Source organism: Elgaria multicarinata, chromosome 5 (assembly GCF_023053635.1).
Source record: "Elgaria multicarinata webbii isolate HBS135686 ecotype San Diego chromosome 5, rElgMul1.1.pri, whole genome shotgun sequence".
NCBI lineage: Eukaryota > Metazoa > Chordata > Lepidosauria > Squamata > Anguidae > Elgaria > Elgaria multicarinata.
In genome coordinates, this window is record NC_086175.1 from 52716372 (window position 1) to 52735599 (window position 19228).

Genomic DNA, 19228 nt, shown 5'->3' on the forward strand with positions numbered 1-19228 from the left:
TTGTGAACCGCCCAGAGAGCTCCGGGTATTGGGCAGTATAGAAATGTAATAAATAAAATAAATAAATATATAAATTATTTCCAGATATGAACTGGGGAAAATGAAAATTAAGAACTGCACCATTACCAACAGAATGTATTTATGCTGGCTATTAGGCCAATTATACTTGCTATGGCTGCCAGCCTATTTTAACTTCGGCACGAAGTAAAACACATCTCTAGTAAATATTTTAAAGACTGGGTTGATAGAACTTATTATAGTCCCAGCCTCAAATTCTCCCTGTTAACTACATGATAAATCTTCACAAACTCATACTCTAGTACACATTATAGAATAATTGAATAAAATTATAAACTTTTGTAAATAATTTTATATATAAAGATTTATAGCAAAACATCAGAATATTCTCTAAAACTCCAACATTACTATCAAATGTTTCATCTGGGATATGCTATCAAAAGCATGTGGGTGCTTTGTAGTGAGATGTAGGACTTATTGTTACAACTCATTTGATACCATCTAAAAAGAGTAGATTTAAGCTATCTTTTCAAGACGACATGTTCCTTTTCCAATTACCTCTAGATTTTCTGGCACCGTTAAAAGAACAGTGGCAATCAAAGATCCCGAAGAAGCTCCTGCAAAGGCCTTCACAACCTTCAATAACTTCTTACCATGTCTGCAAAGAGCAGATGCTGCCCCCAAGTGGTATATCCCCAGAAACCCACAGGCTGCAAATGACAAATTGAGATGATTCATTTTTGCTGTGGAAAGAAAGTTTAGAATGGATTATTTAGGGTTCCTGCCCTCACACTTCAAATACCACACTCTGATGCATAACATGAACACAGAAACATCAGGACTCAATGAATTTGGGCTACAGAAAGCAAAATAGCTTAGCATAAAAATAACACAGGAACACAACATGAGATGGTTGGCTACAAAGAGATTTAAATGAAATATTGCAAAATGCTCAAACATATCCAAACAACAGAATGAGCATCAATGTCGCCTGAAACTCACCAGAAACTTCCTAAATGTTTGGACAAGATTGTTGTAGATCTCCATTTCAGTATAATATTGCAAATTGTTTCTATATTTGCATGACATTCAGTATTTGTGAACTTTAGTAATGGCGCTAGATGCACATTTTTGAATTTTTTTAAAGAGGACAGAGAGTTAACATTCCTACTCTAATTCATATGAGTTTAAATAACCAGCAAGGAAATGTAAAGAAATTGAGATTAAGACAAAAAGATAAACCGCAGTGGGGGAAGGGGAAGAAAGAGCATTTGGTTTCCACTGCTCTTTTAGTTTCCAGATACCAGTAGCTCACAGAATATAATAGCCTTCAAAATACATGTAAATCTAATTAAGTATATCTTTACATTTCCTGTAGCTGAGCCTGCTGCTTGCATTACCAAATCCACTCGAATAATACGCCTTTTAAAATGTATCATTCTCCGCATGTAATCCACTTATTTCGCTGTCTTCTTTTGTTTGCAATTTTAACTTCAAAAATGTAAAATAAATGCAGAAACCAATAATTCTGGTTGCATTGTGTTTTCAAGATTAATCGTCTACACATACACTAACGATATCTTTTTAAGTGTGCTCAGCCTTCGCACAGCACTCCAATATCAAGGAGAGCACAAAACATTCATTTACCTATAACATGAAATGGTGCACATGCATCACATGGGGCCTTCTGTTTGTATGCCTTGTTTTGTCTAGTAGTCTATTATGACTATGGTGACCCAGGGCAGGATCCAATGGAGTGCTTCTGGCCCTGCCGATTCTCTTCTGCTCGCCAGCTCCATGGCGCAAGTGCCGCCCTACTGCTTGCACAATGGCAATTCAGCACTTCTAGGGCAACCCAAAATGAGCAGAAATGATTGTTTCTGGAAGGAGACAGGTTGGTGGAGCTCCCATAAGCTTTTCCACTCATTTTGGGGCTTGCTCAAGCAAGAGCTAAATATCCCTGGCGTAAGTGCTGAGTCCCACTTATGTAACAGAATTGTGGGACCCACTGTTTGTGAGTTGGATTCTACTAGTATTTCTGTGAGCTAAGAAGCTGCAATCAGGTGAGCATGAGAAGAAGATAAGCAATCTTGAAAGCTGGGCTTAAATCATCCTACCAACCTATTTCTATATGGAGTCATGGAGAGTCAAAAGATCAGATAACAGCCTTTAATTACATTGTTATAATTATCAGTAGCTGTAAATATTTTTTTCAGTATTCAGATTTAACAGTAGTATATTTAGTCAGGCAAAAAGCAACTCATAAAATTATAAGTTAACAGACATAATTTTTTGAGAAAGGACAGACAGACTGCAGACCGAATTAACCATGTAACAAGCAAGTAAAGCTCTATGTAAGAGAGAACTAATTGAAGAATATGAATATTTTATGTAAATGGGGGGGGGGGGGTGAAACCCAGAGGCCTATGAAAGAAAGACAGCAGAAAAATCACATGAAAGAATTAAACCTTCATGTGCTCTGCTCTAAGACTGTATCCTATTATGTAATAAAAAGATAAAAGAAATACTTTATGGGCAAATTAAATAATCAGACGCTGGTTAGATAGACACAGTGTTTTTACTTCAAAGACCGTCTTGTCAACAAGGTCCAATTCACACGTTACATTTTTAGATGCACAGTTCTGCCTTGGAATGGATTAGCACACATCTGAAGCTATTGCTACCATGAATGAACGTGCTGCTGCTTCTACATCCATTCCAGAACACCTCAAACAGAATCAAGAATCAAAACAATCTTGACAGGCTGGGACGCTGGGCTGAAGCCAACAAGAAATTTCAAGAGATAAATGTGAAGTCCTGCAAAATAAAGGGTAACTAAAATTATCAAGGGGCTTGATCATCTCCCCATGAAGAACACTTACAACAGCTGGGGTGGTTTAGCTTGGGAAAAAGGAGGGTAAGGGAAGACATGATAAAGCTGTATTCATGATGTGTAGAATGTGAATAGGGAGACATTTCTCTCTCACTCACACAATACTAGGACCTAGGTCATCCCAGGAGGCTGATTGGTGGGAGATTCAGGACAGATAAAAGGATGTACTTCTCCACAAACAGCATAATTAAACTATGAAATTCACTGCCACAAGATGTAGTGATGGCCTCCAATTTGGATGACTTTAAAAGGGGGTTAGACGAATTTCTGGAGAAGTCTATCAATGGCTACTAGTCCTGATGGCTATGTGCTACCTCCAGTATGCCTATGTTGCTGGGGAACGTGGTTGGGAGGGTGCTGTTGCAGTTGTGTTCTGCTTGTGGGTTCCCGGTCAACAGCTGGTTGGCCGGTCTGAACAGAATGCTGGACTAGATGGACCCTTGGTTTGATCCAGCATGGCTCTTCCTATGTTCTTATTTAGGTACAAAAATATAAAATGCACAAATAAAGGGTGGGGGAGATTAAGTTGAGCAGGAGTACATGCACAAAAGATCTAGGTGTCTTTGTTGATCACAAGATTAATATGAGCTAGCAGTGTGATGTGACTGCTGTGAACCACTGAGTGATTTTAATATATTCAATGGTATATAACTACCACAAATAAATAAATCTAAAATAAAAGCTTACGATCTATTCTTTTTTAATGAGATACAGAGGGAAGGTTGAGCACATAACTCCAAGCTCAGTGTGGCTCATTCTCATAATGCTAAACCATGGTTTAGCGTTACCTGTGAACCAAGTCACTGTTTTGTTGCAAACTTTAGCAAACAGCAATTTAAAAGAGAGAAGTACGCAAGACATGAACTTATTCTGGCAGCCCATAATTAAACCAGAAGCACGTGTAGATAAGGCTTGTAGACAACGTTGGTTATTGGGTGGATTAAAAAGATAACGATTAAATAAATAATAAAGCTTATCGTTACCAGAAAAAAAATTAAGCGTTCAAATGTTTTCATAATTATGAATAACTTAAAACTAATTCAGAAATCCCCCAGCAACTTTGTAGTAATGCAAAGTAATGTAGTAACATCAGCAATGATGTTGTGCAATGTCAGGAAACTGAACTTGCTACAACCCTTCCTCCACACTTTTCCTTGGTCTAAGCCCAAAATCGAGATGGGGAAGATGGAATGCCTGGAACCAGCAAAGATGCCATACATTGTCCTGGTCCTGTCTTGCCTTATGTCTGAGCATTACTGCATTGCCAGAGGAATCCTGCTGTGAGTTGACCCATGCCAGCTGGCAGGATCAACTTAGGAAGTGTGTGTGTGTGTGTGTGTGTGAGTGAGTGAGTGAGTGTAGGGTAGCTAGCAGAGGAGGGTAGCATCAGGGCTGTTGTTTATTCATTCAGTCGTTTCCGACTCTTCATGACTTCATGGACCAGCCCACGCCAGAGCTTTCTGTCGGCTGTTGCCACCCCTAGCTCCCCCAAGGTCAAGTCTGTCACCTCCAGAATATCATCCATCCATCTTGCCCTTGGTCAGCCCCTCTTCCTTTTGCCTTCCACTTTCCCTAGCATCAGCCTCTTCTCCAGGGTATCCTGTCTTCTCATTATGTGGCCAAAGTACTTCAGTTTTGTACATCAGGGACAGGACCAAAAATATGGCCCCACTCCTCTGGCTATACTCATGTATATGAGCAATGCATGAATAGGGCTAGATTCACTCAACCATCTCAACAACTGTACATACAATTTGAACAGATGTTCAGTATAATGTGTGAATACCCCTAGAAAAAAGGCCAATCCCTATATGTCCTTTTCCCAGCACACAGAAAGGAATAGAAGAGATTAGGCCCCTCATACCGCATTTCTCCCTCCAAATAGGGCCCCAATTCCTATGTTTACTTCTCCCTCCATATGGAGGTCACATTCCATAACGAATGGAATAGGCTTTATACATAGAAATTGGAGTGAGAAGAGTAAATGTGTTAATTTTCAGCACTCAACTTGCCAATTTTTATCAGATCGGCCTGAAATTTGCCACATTCATAGAATTCATGAAGAAGACTATGGGTGCCAAGTTTTGACTTGCTAGCTGAACCAGTATCATTTTTATAAGCAGTAGAATATTATGGCTTATAATGGTGGAAAATTTCCTTTTTTGCTACTCACTACTGTGCCATATTGTTATTAAAAAACCAATTCAGTAAACATAACACCATTAGCATTGGGGCAACCTTCCAGGGTTTCCAAAATTTATATCAGTTTTAAGGAACATCAAGGAAACAGCTAAACGTTGGCAAACACTGATAAGAGTCTGCCAACAGTTTTTCTTCAAAGCCTGGAGTTTCCAGTCCAGTGGTGCATTAAAACATAAGCTCTTATTATAGAACTATCGAGCATGCTTTTCTTGACTTCAGTAGACTGTGGAACGGCCTAAATACAGAAGAAACTGAGCTTGATGAGTAGACCCAGGGGATACCCATGAAATAGGAATGATAAATAGAAATTAATCAGATTCAATGGGAACACACACACACTTGTACGCCCACCCTTAGCCATGGAAGTTGCTGGCTGCCTTTGCTGCTGGCTGCTTGGAATGACCAGCAAAGAACAGCAAGAAATGCAAGCCATGTATTTATTTTATGTGGGGTGGGGGGTGTTGGAAAAGAGCCCATCCACCAATAAAAATGCCAGGGCTCAAACCCACTTAGAGCACTGGGAGGGGGAGGCTCCCATGTCCATCACCTCACAAGAACCAGTGAAGTGCAGGAGGAAGGGCACAATAATGGGAGAGCAAACAAATGGAAAAAAGAGTCGTCCCCCCAGTATAACTATGATGGTGAGAGGGACCAGCACTTGCCCTGCTACAGAAATGAAGGTCAAAATTGAAGGTGTATACCAAGAAAAAAAGTAGGTGTGATGGAGTCCTCAGAGATGGGGAAGGTTAAACCTCTCCTATCTGGCTGCTGGAATCTAGGGATCTGGAGGGGTTGGGAGCCCTCAGTGATCTCCAGTGACATCGCTATTATCTGCCACTAATAGTGGCAGAAAATAGTGTTCATGCAGGTGGGGTCCCTGGCAGTTGGGAGAGACAAAAGCCTCTCCTGGTCCCCAGCAATCTCCAGCGAGATCACTCTTACATACCCACTTATAGTTGGGCAGACATTCAGATTCTCCTAATCTTGGGGAAAGAAAAAAAAAGATACACATATGATGCAGAATTTAGATGTTTGTTTTATTTAGCCCTCTCTTTAAGGAGAGGTTGTTCTGTTTTTTTAAGTAATTTGGAGTGCAATCCTAAACATGTGTAGACAGAAAAGCAAGTAGGATTGCGCCCTTACTTTTTATAAGGCAACTGGAGATCTAAGAGTATTTAATACCTTCTAACTCATGCTGTCTTCCACCATGTGGTGCTTTCGATGCTTTGTCAAAAGCTGTATTGTCTCCCTTTCCGTTGACAGCTGTTGCCATATCCATCACCAACCATGTATTCTGAACTCGGGAGACCTATACATGCAGTAAGAAAGGTAACACTTCAGAACTCCAATGAAAAGAAACAACGAAGTAAGCTGGTTGCATAGTTGATTTTAAGTGTTATTTTTAAAAAAATCTGCAGAATATTTGAAAAGTTTGCTTCACACCTAAGTAAAGAAGCACTCTTGCAAGCTGTACGCCCTTCTGGGTGTTTTTACAGTATGTTAGTATAAAAAAAACCAATATTTTTTCTGAAGTAAAAATGTTTACAAATCTGTGACACACTGTATTAGTTGTACAAGTTGTACATTAGCACTAATTAGCACCACACCTAAAAAAAAGGATATTATAGAGCTGGAAAAAGTACAGGAAAGGATAATTAAAATGATTAAGGGCTGGAGCATCTCCCCTATGGAAAGAAAGGAAAGGAACCTCTTGTGCAAGCACTGAGTCATTTCTGACTCTTGGAGGGATGCCAGCTTTCGCTGACATTTTCTTGGCAGGCCTTATAGCGGGGTGGTTTGCCGTTGCCTTCCCCGGCCGTTATTACCTTTCCCCCAGCTAACTGGGTACTCATTTTACCGACCTTGGGAGGGTGGAGGGCTGAGTCGACCCGAGCCGGCTGCCTGAAACCAGCTTCTGCTGGGATCAAACTCAGGCCGTGGGGAGAGTTTCAGCTGCAGAAACTGCTGCGTTTAGCTTGGAAAAAAGGAGGCTAAGGGGAGACATGATAGAGGTGTACAAAATTATGCATGGTGTATAGAATGTGGATAGGGAGACATTTTTCTCTCTCTCTCAAAATACTAGAACCCGGGGTCATCCCATGATGCCGATTGGTGGGAGATTCAGGACAAATAAAAGGAAGTACTTCTTCACACAGCGCATAGTTAAATTATGGAACTCACTACCACAAGACGTATGGCCACCAATTTGGATGGCTTTAAAAGGGGGATGGATAAATTCCTGGAGGAGAAGGCTATCAATGACTACAGCACCATGTACATTGATGGTGCTATATAAATAAATAATAATAATAATAATAATAATAATAATAATAATAATAATGGTTGTGTGCTATCTCCAGTATTCGAGGCAGTAAGCCTGTGAGCACCAGTTGCTGGGGAACATGGGTGGGAGGGTGCTGTTGCGCCATGTCCTGCTTTGTTGGTCCCTGGTCAACAGCTGGTTGGCCACTGTGTGAACAGAGTTCTGGACTAGATGGACCCTTGGTCTGATCCAGCATGGCACTTTTTATGCTCTTACCCCTCATTGTGATGCAGGTGTGGCACACGCTTTCATTCAACCAAGCCAGTCCTAAACCAAAGAAGTCATTGCAAAGAAGTCCCATTGATTTTAATGGGGCTCATTTCCAAGTAAGTATGAATCACAGCTTGAAAGTCCAAGTGTATTCATATTTACTTGGAAGAAGCATCACCAAGTTCAAGTCATGATCATAAAAAATGAACATGCATGTGATGCCACCTTTCCATCTTCCTTCATTTCCCTTCTCAAAACCCAGCTTTTTTAGCACAGCCTTTAGCTTATCCTCTTATAGTGCAATCCCACGCATGTTCACTTGGAAGTTACGCCCCACTCTGTTCAATGATGCTTTCTCCCAAGTAAGCGTGTATACATTTGCAAGCTTAATCCTGATACCCAACTGTAACCAAGTTGTACAGAATTTGCTCCTATTATTAAATGAGTCTTTTTTTCACTTGAAGACAAGCTCGTACGCGCAAGACATAAATACAGAAGTAGGTAATACTTACACTGCATGTGGTGAAAACACGGAGAGCTTGGAAAACGCAGAAATGATCAGCATCACTCTCAAGCTTCTGGATTTTAAGGAACAGAGTATTCTGCAGTGCAGCCTGCTTGAAGTAAATCCATTGTCTTGGGATTCGATAGATGCTTTTGGCAGCCCACATTCCTCTAAATTTAGATAATATCAGGACAAGCTTTAAAAAGATTCATCTTGCTGTCCTCCAACAGAAAGAATAAGGCACATAAAGGATTGCCTGGCAATGTTATTGTAGAAAGCACAGTGTTATAGGTGGATTTGTTTTACTCTTGAGGTTACCTGATAGAAAAATACAAACAAACAACAATAAATAGTTGTCAGGATGTTTCAAATTAATGAACTAACTGTGCAGGAGAATCGACATGATTAAAGCAGAGGGCAGCAATTAAGCAAACTAGCAGTTTCAAGTTCAGAAGCCCAACCCTGCTTGGGATGAGAGGAGTATAATACTGATGGATAGATTTTTTTTTTAGCACATACAGTGTAAGACCCATGTGCACTGTGTCTTACAGGCCTGAAATTGCGCACACATAAGGCAATGATAAAGAAGGTCATTTCTTTTTAAACCAGACCACTTCAGTGTGGCTCCAGACCTGGATTTGGAACAGAACTAGCCTTAATCACCCTAGTGGTGTTGGGCGGCGTGCTACCTCCTTAGCTCTCCAGGACCTCTTAATAACGTTCAACACTATCTACCATAGTATCCCCCTGAGTTTCCTGGCGGGAGTAAATAGGACTGGGAAGCATAATCCTACAGTTGGCTCCAAACCATCCTGGAGGGAGGATCCAAATGGTGGAGCTGGGGAACTCATGTTCCATCTCATGGCTTTTGCTTCTAGGATGCCTGAGTTGCAAGTACATATCACTGGCATGAGGTAGCTTGCTTTTAAGATTTCAAATCCCAATGGATGACAATAGTTATATTTTTATTATCAGGCCCCATTATAGAATTTCATTAGAATGTGCTTCAGCACCCCTTTCTAGGTCCACCTGCCTTGTCTGACATATCCATATATTTTATTTATCACAATTCTATCCCACCCTTCCTTCAAGGGGTGCAAGGCACCCAAAATTATCTGAATGTATTCTCAGATAGATTAGGCTAAAAAAGTCAAGTCAACCTAGAAAGTAGGGGTGTGCATGGACCCCCCGCTCCGCTTCTCTTCCAGATCCGTGATTTGCGGATCGGGCCGCTCCGCTCCGCCCCCACTCCGCCTATGTCCGCTCCGCTGTGGAGCTCCGGATCCGGATCGGAGCTCCGTTTTCCCCCCCATAGGCTTGCATTGAAAGCTAAAAAAGTATACAACTTTTTTTCTGTTAAAGTTAGAAACCTCAAGTTTGGCACCATGACACCTCATGGAGGTATACACATGCACGCCAAGTTTCAAAGCAATCCCATCATCCCCTGATTTTTGGGGAATTTTTGAAAATCGGGCATCCCATTCACACCCCTTTCGATAGCTCCGTCAATTTGCATGTTAGAAACCTCAAACTCGGCACCATGATAGCTTATTCAGGGATACACATGCATGCCAAGACTCAAGGCAATCCTTTCATCCCCTGATTTTTGGCGGGGCTTAAACCTTTTAACTCACCCCAAATCAAGTCCCATTTTACAACTACGTCAATTTGCACGTCAGAAACTTTACCTTCGGTCCCATGAGAGCTTATCCATGTGTCCACATGGACGCCAAGTTTCAAGCCAATCCCATCATCCCCTGATTTTTGGGGAATTTATGAAAGTCGGACACCCCAGTATCTCAGGGATTTAAAGCTGCAGACAGCTCAATGGGCCCATTTCAAAGGAAATCCCAACATGGCATGAATTGGGGAGTAGAGATAAACCTAAATATGAATCCTTTTCCACACTTGAAAAATTGATTTGGAACTTGAGCACAGGAAGGACTTCTCCCCTGAGTCAAAGCAAGACACACAAAAACCATCTCTGCGAGGTGGGCAGGGGAGGAGGGAGGGAAGGCAGGCAGGCAGCAGACATTTCTGGGGGCACAAGGAAGTGAGCCAAGGATAGTTTCAAAGCCAGTAATACATATAAAATGGAATAAATAAATAAATAAATAAATAAACAAAGGAGGGGTGGAATTAAAAGCAGCAGTGTTGCTGAATAAACAACAAGAAGAATTTTTTAAAAAGGCTATATCTGTCTTTTACCAGTAAGAGGGGAGTGGACGTGCCCAAGAGGAAGGGGAATCATCTGCCAATTTGACTGGTCCTGTCTAGGTACAAGTCTTTAAGAAGCAAACGATTACTTCAACTCATGATAGGCATTCTCTGATTTACCTTTGGAGGGCTCTGATGGCCCTCCAAGGACAGGAGAGTGCACAGGGCACGTCCATATGCCCTAGGGGAGCTCATCCCCTTGCACCACATCTATTTAGTTGTTCCCCAAAGTTAGGGTGGGTAGCAGTGCTGTGCTTTTTCTATCTCTTATTATTGGCTTAGTATATGATTTCAGGTTGTGTCTGTGCATTTGGTGGGGCTACTGTTTTAAAAAACACTGGGAAAAGTCCGTTCAGACTAAGAAAGAGAAGTTCCCAGAATCCCAAGTTACCCGTTTTGCCTATTCCCTCCTCCAACTTTGGGATCATGTGATCATGACCGGGAGTTGACTCTGCCCCTCAGCCCTTCGAAAAAGGTACATTTTCCCGCTGTTTTACCCGATTTTTCCAAAAATTCTAGCAAGCGAACCGCACCACGCAGAGAGCTGAGAGTAGGCTCAAAATGACCCCCAGCCACGACTCTCCAAGCACAAGAAGTTTCAGAAAGATAGCTTAAAAAACAACAGTTATCCCCTATTCTTTTCCGCAATGCAATCCTATGGGTGAAATTTTTCAAAATGGCGATCGGATCGGTCCACGAAAAGAGAAGCACTCCGCGTATGGGCACTTCTCTTCGCCGTGCTTCTACGGGTCCCCGGTCTGCTTCTACTCCGCCTCTGGGCAAGGCGGAGCAGGCCAATTTGCTTCTGATTCTCCGCTTCTAATCGGAGTGGAGCACATCCCTACTAGAAAGCTTCATGGTTGAACAGCCATAAATATTGAGACATATGCAGTGCAATCCAATGCATGTAAATCCCATTATGTTCAATGGAACTTACTCTCAAATATGTGTGTACAGTATTGCAGCCTAATAATGTATTCCCAAAGCTATCACCCATGACAGAGCTTACTTCCAGGTAATGTGTGCATGATCAGGGTGTCCCACTTTAAAATATTAAATACTACCAGGAGTAACACAAACAACATGGGCCAGATCTACACCAAGCATTATATTGCACTATGGAAGCGGTATATGAAAGGCAGGAGCCACACCAAGCAGGATATAGCGGTATGAAAGTGGTATGAAAGCGGCATATGGCATGTGTCAATGGGCCCCAACAGTTGTCAGTGCACTTCAATACTGCAATAAAGCAGTAGTGTGGCTCCTGCCTTATTATATACCGCTTTCATAGTGAAATATCCTGCTTGGCGTAGATTAGGCCAAGGATGGGAATGCTCTCTTACACCATTTTAAGAATACCACATCGAGGTTTAAGAGAATATTACAATGATTTTTCATGTCCTAGGGCAACCTTTTTTATCTACTTCTTTATCTACTGCTTAATAGGCAGACATTCAACATGTGAACTGTTCCTAGAAAATGTAGCGAGAGGGAAATCGTCAAATTGATGGCTGTCACACAGCTTTTGAAGGCACAGGAGCCATGGGAGAAGAAGAAAATAGCAATGCTATCATAACTGTGGGTTGAAATGCTATTGTGTGATAACATGTTTAGAAAAAGTGGAAATTTGATCAGCCTACTGCCTATTATTTATCCGTATTCAATAGACAAAATATAGCAATAGAAAGATCTCATGCCAAAAAGCCTCAGTCTTGAACAGAGCAAGTGCCCATTAGTGTCAGTCACAATTGGTTATTAAGGCATTACTAACAAGGACCCAGACGGTGCCAACATTCCGGAGATTTAAGGCATCATAATTTACCACTTATTTAGCTAAACCACCCAGCACTTTTATCCAATGCTAACACATCTAATGAGCATGGTCAAGTAACTGAATTTAAATCATCCCCATCACATTGATCTAGCGTGCTGTAAAACTGGCAGAGAGCAGGCGGAAAACAGTTCCCACTTGGCAATAATCTGCCTTCTCCGTTTCTTTGAAGTTTCCCATCTGGAATAAGTTCTAATCTGCTTGACTGCTACAGAGGACAGTGGAGAAAGCTGGTGACTTGGAATTTGAAGATTCCTGTTAAGAAGCCAGTGCTACACCTCTTCATGGTTTTTAAGCCAGGCCTCCATCTTATTAAACACCCCTGTCTTCTATTCTGAAATGAGAGTGGGGTTACTAAGAACATGAGAAGAGCTATGCTGGATCAGATCAAAGGTCTATCAAGTCCAGCATTCTGACCAGTGGCTAATCACCTGTCAATGGGAAACCCACAAGCAGGACATGGGTGCAATAGCACCCTCCCACCCATGTTCCCTAGAAACTGGTGTATATAGGCTTACTGCTTCTGATACTGCAAGTAGCATATGGCCATTAGGGCTGTAGCCATTGATATTTATTTATTGATTTATTGCATTTTTATACCGCCCAATAGCCAAGCTCTCTGGGCGGTTCACAAAAATTAAAACCATAATAAAACAATCAACAGGTTAAAAACACAGCTTTTAGCCTTCTCCTCCAGGAATTTGTGTAGCCCCTTTAAAGCCATCCACATTGACAGCCATCACTACATCTTGTGATTGCAAATTCCAGTTTAACTATGTGCTGTGTGAAGAAGTACCCATCAATCATCTTCATAGGATGACCCCAGGTTCTAGTATTGAGGGAGAAAACTGTCTCCCTGTCCATATTCTCCACTCCATGCATAATTTTGTGCACCTCTACCACGTCTACTTTTACTTGCCATTTGTCCAAGCCAAACAATCCCAGCTGTCTTAACCTTCCCTCATAGGGGAGGCACTCCAGCCCTTGATCATTTTAGCATGCAATTTTATGCATGTTTAGACAGAAAAAAAAGACCTGCAATTGCTGGGAATTGTAGGACTTTTTCTGTCTCTATGTGCGTAGGACAGTGCCTTTAGTTGCCCTTTTCTGCACTAGCTCAGCAACTACTTTTGTTTGTTTTTAAAGGAGGCAGTTTTCATTTTGTTTTCATCTGGAACATTGATGCCCTCTTAATAAATGAAAATATAATTCCTCGGGTTTGCTGGTTGATCACAGTCCATTATGAAGCAGCCCGTATACATTTGGAAAGGGTGCACAGTTCACTGGAAGAAGGGGGCATAGCTCAGTGGGGCAGTGCATGCTTTGGCTGCATCAGGCCTTTGCTCCAATTCCTAGAGTATCTCCAATTACAGGCTCTCAGCAGGGCTGGCAAAATTATCTAACCCAAGGCCTTGGACAGCCATGGCTAGCCAGCAGAGACGGTGTGATGGGGGGGGGGGGGGGGGGAGGGGAGGGTGTTCCCACACTAGATGCATTCAAGAGGCAGCTGGACAGCCAGCCACCTGTCAGGGATGCTTTAAGGTGGATCCCTGCAATGAACAAGGGTTTGGACTCGATGGCCTTGTAGGCCCCTTCCAACTCTACGATTCTATGCTAAAAACCAATGGAGTGATTCAGGGTAAGGTAGCAGCAGCACCAAAACCTCTTTCCCCAAGGTTAGATCCCAATAATCGCTTGGGAAAGGCCTCAAAAAGCCCCCACCACCACCACCACCCCGAGCAACCACTCAGGCTCACTCCCACCAAAAGCCACAAACAAACAGCAGCACCTACTTAGCCCCGAGCAAAAATCCTTTCGAACTCGCTTCTAGGACAGGGGCTGAAATTCAAGATTCCCATCATCCCCAATAGTAGCTGTCACTCGAGGTTAAAAGAAAACTTGTCCATAGCCAGGCGCCCTCATTATCACCACCGGGCGGGGGGGGGGGTGGAGAGAGAGAGAGAGACAGAAAGGAGAGCTATAACGGAACTACTCGTATCTCCCTGTGTTTCCTCCCTTTGGTCTCGTCCCGCCTTCCTTTAAGTCCCTCCTGCCCCGAGAGCGCCGCGGCTCGCTCAACATGCGCTGTTTACTTAGAGCGGTCGGCAGATTCCACACGCTCAGCCGCCGTCTGCCTGCGCTCCCTTAAAGAGACAGCGTGCAGGCGGAGACACGGACACAGGCTACCTTTGCGATTTGCTTACGGTCCCCTCGTGGGTCGCTTACACAGAGCTTTGTCCTTGTCATTTTCGTAAGGTGTTTTTTTTTAATCCTCGCAACTAGAGGGGGAAAGGCGGAATATACATGTAATAATAAACAAACAAACAGCCCTGGGAAATAGGGGGGCAATTCAGTGTAATTGAACAGGGCTTCTGCGTCCTGAGTAGGCGAAGAAAACGTGCTCAGAGTGGAACCCGCAGCGATGATGAGCTAGGGAGGGAGCATACAAACGAGCTCTCAAAAGAAATGAGGTGCAGATATCGTTTTATTAGGGATGGTGTTGTCGTTGTTGTTTTTAAAATAAATAATTTGGCAATATGTAATGAGCCTGGGTCTGTTTTTTCGGCTCATCGTTATGTGAACCGCCCAGAGAGCTTCGGCTATGGGGCGGTATACAAATGCAATAAACAAATAAATAAGTATACCTCAAAAATGGTGAGAGCGTTTGCTGCTGCTGCTTCATTTACCTTCAGCATTTTGCAAACTTGGGTCCCCTAAAGGATGGGAGCTGTAGGGCAGTAACATCTGGGGACCAGACGCTGGAAAAGGCGATTGGATGTCAGAAACAGAGTGCTGATATTTTAGTCTGGTCTAGCAGGGTTGCCGTGTTCTCTTCTGCTTTTTTGACTGAACCACTCATATCTATCCCAGTGTTTTTGCCATGCCACAACCAGTTCCTTAGGCCTGATATATACAGGATTATAGCTGCAGGAGAGTTCCATTGCTGCCCAGTCATCTTTAAATATATCACATTTTCTGTCCCATTTGTAAAATAAAAAAGGGGAGAAAAGCACCCAAATCAGGTGAAAAGAAGGGAGAAACAAATTCTCAGGATGCTGAACTTTTTAATTTGTAAGTTGAAGAGCCCGAAAAGAGTTTTGAAAAGAAACAGACTGAAACGCGTCGGGCTCTTCAACTTACAAATAAAAATGTTCAGCATCCTGAGAATTTGTTTCTCCCTTCTTTTCCCTATTTGTAAAATAACATGCAAGCAATTATTGACCCAGGCAGGCATTCCACAGGCATGTGAAACACTATATGCAAATAGGCCATAGTGGATGGTGTGTGTTTGTAAACATAACTTCGTAAATATACAATGCTTACATCGATAAGGATTTTACCTGTTGCCCACGTCCAGCCGGCACTGTTGTAAAGGGAGAAGGAAGGAGTGTGGCTGTAACACGCTTCTCATTTGGAGAGCTTCAAAGTTTCAGTCCCACTTGTATTTGAACTACTGAAAGGTTGAACTCATAAATATTCCATCTTTTGATGTAGATGGAAATGTGCATCTCTATCTAGCTCCACTAGTTGAACAAGACCAGTGAGCTTGATCAGAGCCTTAGAAACAGTATCCGTTTCTAAAGGTTTGCAAAACAAACAAAACAAAACCTCAAAGCTTTCAATATTAAAAAAACGAAAAACAATTCCAAAACAGCGGCATTCTGGAAACTACTGAAGAACCAATGACTGCTACTCGGGATTTTTGTTAAAGCTGCAATACAGCTCAGGATCCCCAAGAGGACCAGAGGTGAAGAGAACAGTACCACACTGATAATATTTTGTGCTACAGGGAGAAAGGGAGTTTGTATGGACATAGCAAGGCTTTGAAGATGAAATAAGACTGCAGAGCTATTTATATACAGCATAAACAGAAACTATGTACACTTTCTGAGATTGGAAACCCCAAATATGGTTTTAAAAAACAAAACAGGTGACATGGCAAATCATGCAGATATAAAGTCAGTGCAAGGAAAATGAAAGCGACAACAATATACATTGCTTCAATTTAATAGCAAATGGGCCCTTCTTTCATTTCAAATTTTTTCCAGTTCATAAATATTATAATGAAAATTCACTTTTTTACTCTGGCCTTCCCAGGGCTATGTTTTATTAGACTGGGTTGTAGCTGCAATTGTGTGTTGTAGGTTTTGCCTTATGCTAGTGTCTGCTGGTTTGTTTTTGGAACATTTTCTGTTTTATTACTGCATCAGTTTTTATTATATTATTTTTATTGTTGTACGCCGCCTGGATTTTACTAGCATCGCCCCTGCACTGTCCTGATTCACTTTCAATCTCATCTACCTGACAACAGCTTTGAGACATTGATTCAGAATAGCAGCACCTGGATGTTTATCACCTGAAATACAGAACTGAGTGCATGAGCTTATTTATTTATTTTTTATTTATTTTATTACATTTATATAGCGCCCCATAGCAGAAGCTCTTTGGGCGGTTTACAGAAGTTAAAAACAGTGAACATTAAAAACAAGTATACAAAATTTTAAACCATCAAGAACATAAAAACAACAATATCCTTTTAAACAACTATTCTGGGGTCAAGTAAGGGCAAACAAACTCAGCATATGTTAATTGCCTGGGAAAAGAGAAAAGTCTTGTCCTGTTGCCGAAAAGATAACAATGTTGGTGCCAGGCAAGCCTCATCGAGGAGATCATTCCAGCAACGATGTCATCGTCAACGCATAGGACAGAGAATAAGGAACGCCACCTAGATTTCAGGCATCCATTTCAGCTTACTGAAGACACCTCACTTCAAAGCTGAAGGTGGTCTCTCCAAATGCCTTCATGTATATGTTTAACAAGATCAACACTAGCAGGCCGACGAGATCACATTACGCCAGTCCTTTTCCAGCTTCATTGGCTGCCAGTCCAGGTCCGGGCCCAATTCAAAGTGCTGGTATTGACATTTAAAGCCCTAAATGGTTTGGGGCCAGGTTATCTGAAGGAACGCCTCCTCCCATATGTACCTACCCGGACCTTAAGATCATCTACAGGGGCCCTTCTCCGTGAGCCCCTGCCAAAGGAAATGAGGCAGGCGGCTACTAGGAGGAGGGCTTTCTCCACTGTGGCACCCCGGTTATGGAACGAGCTCCCCAGAGAGGTCCGCCTGGCGCCTACACTGTATTGCTTTCGTCGCCAGCTGAAGACCTTTTTATTCACTCAGTATTTTAACACTTAATTTTAACTTAAATTTAAATTTTACTGTTTTAACTCTGTATTTTAATCTTATAATCAACTTTGCTGTGTGGTTTTATCCTGGTTGCGCTTTTTATACTGTATTTCAAAATTGTGTTTTTAACCTGTTGGATGTTTTTTGTGGTTTTAATTTTTGTGAACCGCCCAGAGAGCTTCGGCTATTGGGCGGTATAAAAATGTAATAAATAAATAAATAAATAGCACTGATCCCTGCTGATCTCCATAATCCATTTTCTGAGGGGATGAGGCAGCATCTCCAATGTCAGCCCTCCATGTCCAGGCGGTCAAGAAGAATGGAAACACTGGAAAACCAAACCAGTCATCCCAACCAAAAATTGAAGTTGATGTAAACAAATAATATGTTCCACTGTATCAAAAAACTGCTGACAGGCCAAGCAAGATCAACGAGGATAGTATTATCCCTATCAAGCTGAAGATGAATATCATCCAAGAGATCAATGAAGACAACTTCTGCCCCATGATTAGGCCAGAAACCACATTGTTATGGGATGGGATAAGGTAGAATGCCTAATTAAGGAATGTCCCAACCTGAACATACCCGGACACAATGATCAACATCGGGGGGGGGGGGGGGAGGTGCTTCTGTGCCATCTCCAAGAGAGGCTTGGAAGGTGGCAGCAGGAGAGAGGGCCTTTTCAGTGGTGCCCCCCTCCATTTATAAAATGAGCTCCCCACAAAGGCCCTTTCATTATCACCTTTTCAGTGCCAGCTCAAGACTTCCCTGTACTCCCAGGCATTTCATGGCATGTGATGGGGCATTTATGCCAGTCATTTAAACATTTTATTGAAACTGTTTTTAGCTGTCTAAATTGTTTTAAATTTTGGATATTTAATTTTTTATTCTGTATTTTATTGTCTTGTTATGGTTGTAAACCACCCAGAGAGCTTTGGCTATTGGGCTGTATGGAAATGAAATTAATAATAATAATAATAATAATAATAATAATAATAATAATAATAATAAATGCCTTAGTTTTTTGGTTTTTTCCCACCTTTCTGAGGAACTGGAGGGTTGGCACAGGCCTAAATTGGTCATATTTACCATGATATGCAGTTCCATGGAGCATGGGTATAAACAGGGCTTTTGTTCCATGCTCATTCCATGCTGAGGAATGACTGAGTATAAACAGTGAGAGAATTCCAATGTAATGAGCCTTCTTCAACTCACAGAAAATAATGGAGCGGGACTTGTGTGCACCTGATTCATAGTGATCATCTTGGCAATGGGAAAAAGAACCACAGTTTACAAAGTTTTTTTTAAAAAAATCTTTGCTTTGAAATGATGTTCACGGTTTATCAATTTACATGTGTTTTTACCTTCTAGAGTCATGTGGATTAAGTGGGCTGCTAAACAGATGCCATTGTATTCTGTCATTCCTTATTGTTATACTATGTCAGGTCTTTCGCAACTTGCCAACTTGATAGAATGTCGAAACAGTTTTGCTACTCAGGAGCTCATGAAACCTCAAAGGTGAAACCTGATCTAAAAATACTTCTCTCCCTGTAAACATGCATTAAAATGTCGAAGGACTTCCAGTATAATCTGCCATTTTATAGCAGTTTTTAAGTGCGGGAAATGATGCACAGCTAGTTTTGGCAAAGAACTGCACTATGTTCATGGGGCCTGAATAAAGCTTAATGTCGTGAAATTTGGCCGTCTTAGAGGCAATGGCAATCATTTTTTCTCCTTGGGCTTTTTTTTTATTTATTCCAACTTAATTCCCAAGATTTTATTCCTGCCAGGAAGTGCTAACTCTCGAAACCAGGAGTGAAATAATGGTTCTGTAAAATATA

The 19228-nt window shown here is 41.8% G+C and overlaps 1 protein-coding gene across 5 annotated transcripts in view; it reads right to left on the bottom strand.

Annotated features, from left to right (window-relative positions):
* The window catches only part of PNPLA4 (patatin like phospholipase domain containing 4), a 29485-nt gene extending 15327 nt beyond the window's left edge, over positions 1 to 14158 (bottom strand). The window contains exons 1-4 of one of the 5 annotated variants that reach the window (XM_063126359.1): positions 13993 to 14158; positions 8159 to 8321; positions 6296 to 6422; positions 577 to 761 (exon numbers count right to left, since the gene is read on the bottom strand). In XM_063126359.1, coding sequence (XP_062982429.1) covers positions 577 to 761; positions 6296 to 6422; positions 8159 to 8317 — 471 coding nt within the window. In that variant the 5' untranslated portion in view covers positions 8318 to 8321; positions 13993 to 14158. Of the gene's footprint in view, positions 1 to 576; positions 762 to 6295; positions 6423 to 8158; positions 8470 to 13988 lie in introns of those variants that run through there. The other 4 variants (XM_063126360.1, XM_063126357.1, XM_063126358.1 and 1 more) reach the window with 4 other exon arrangements.
* Positions 14159 to 19228: the final 5070 nt, after the last annotated feature.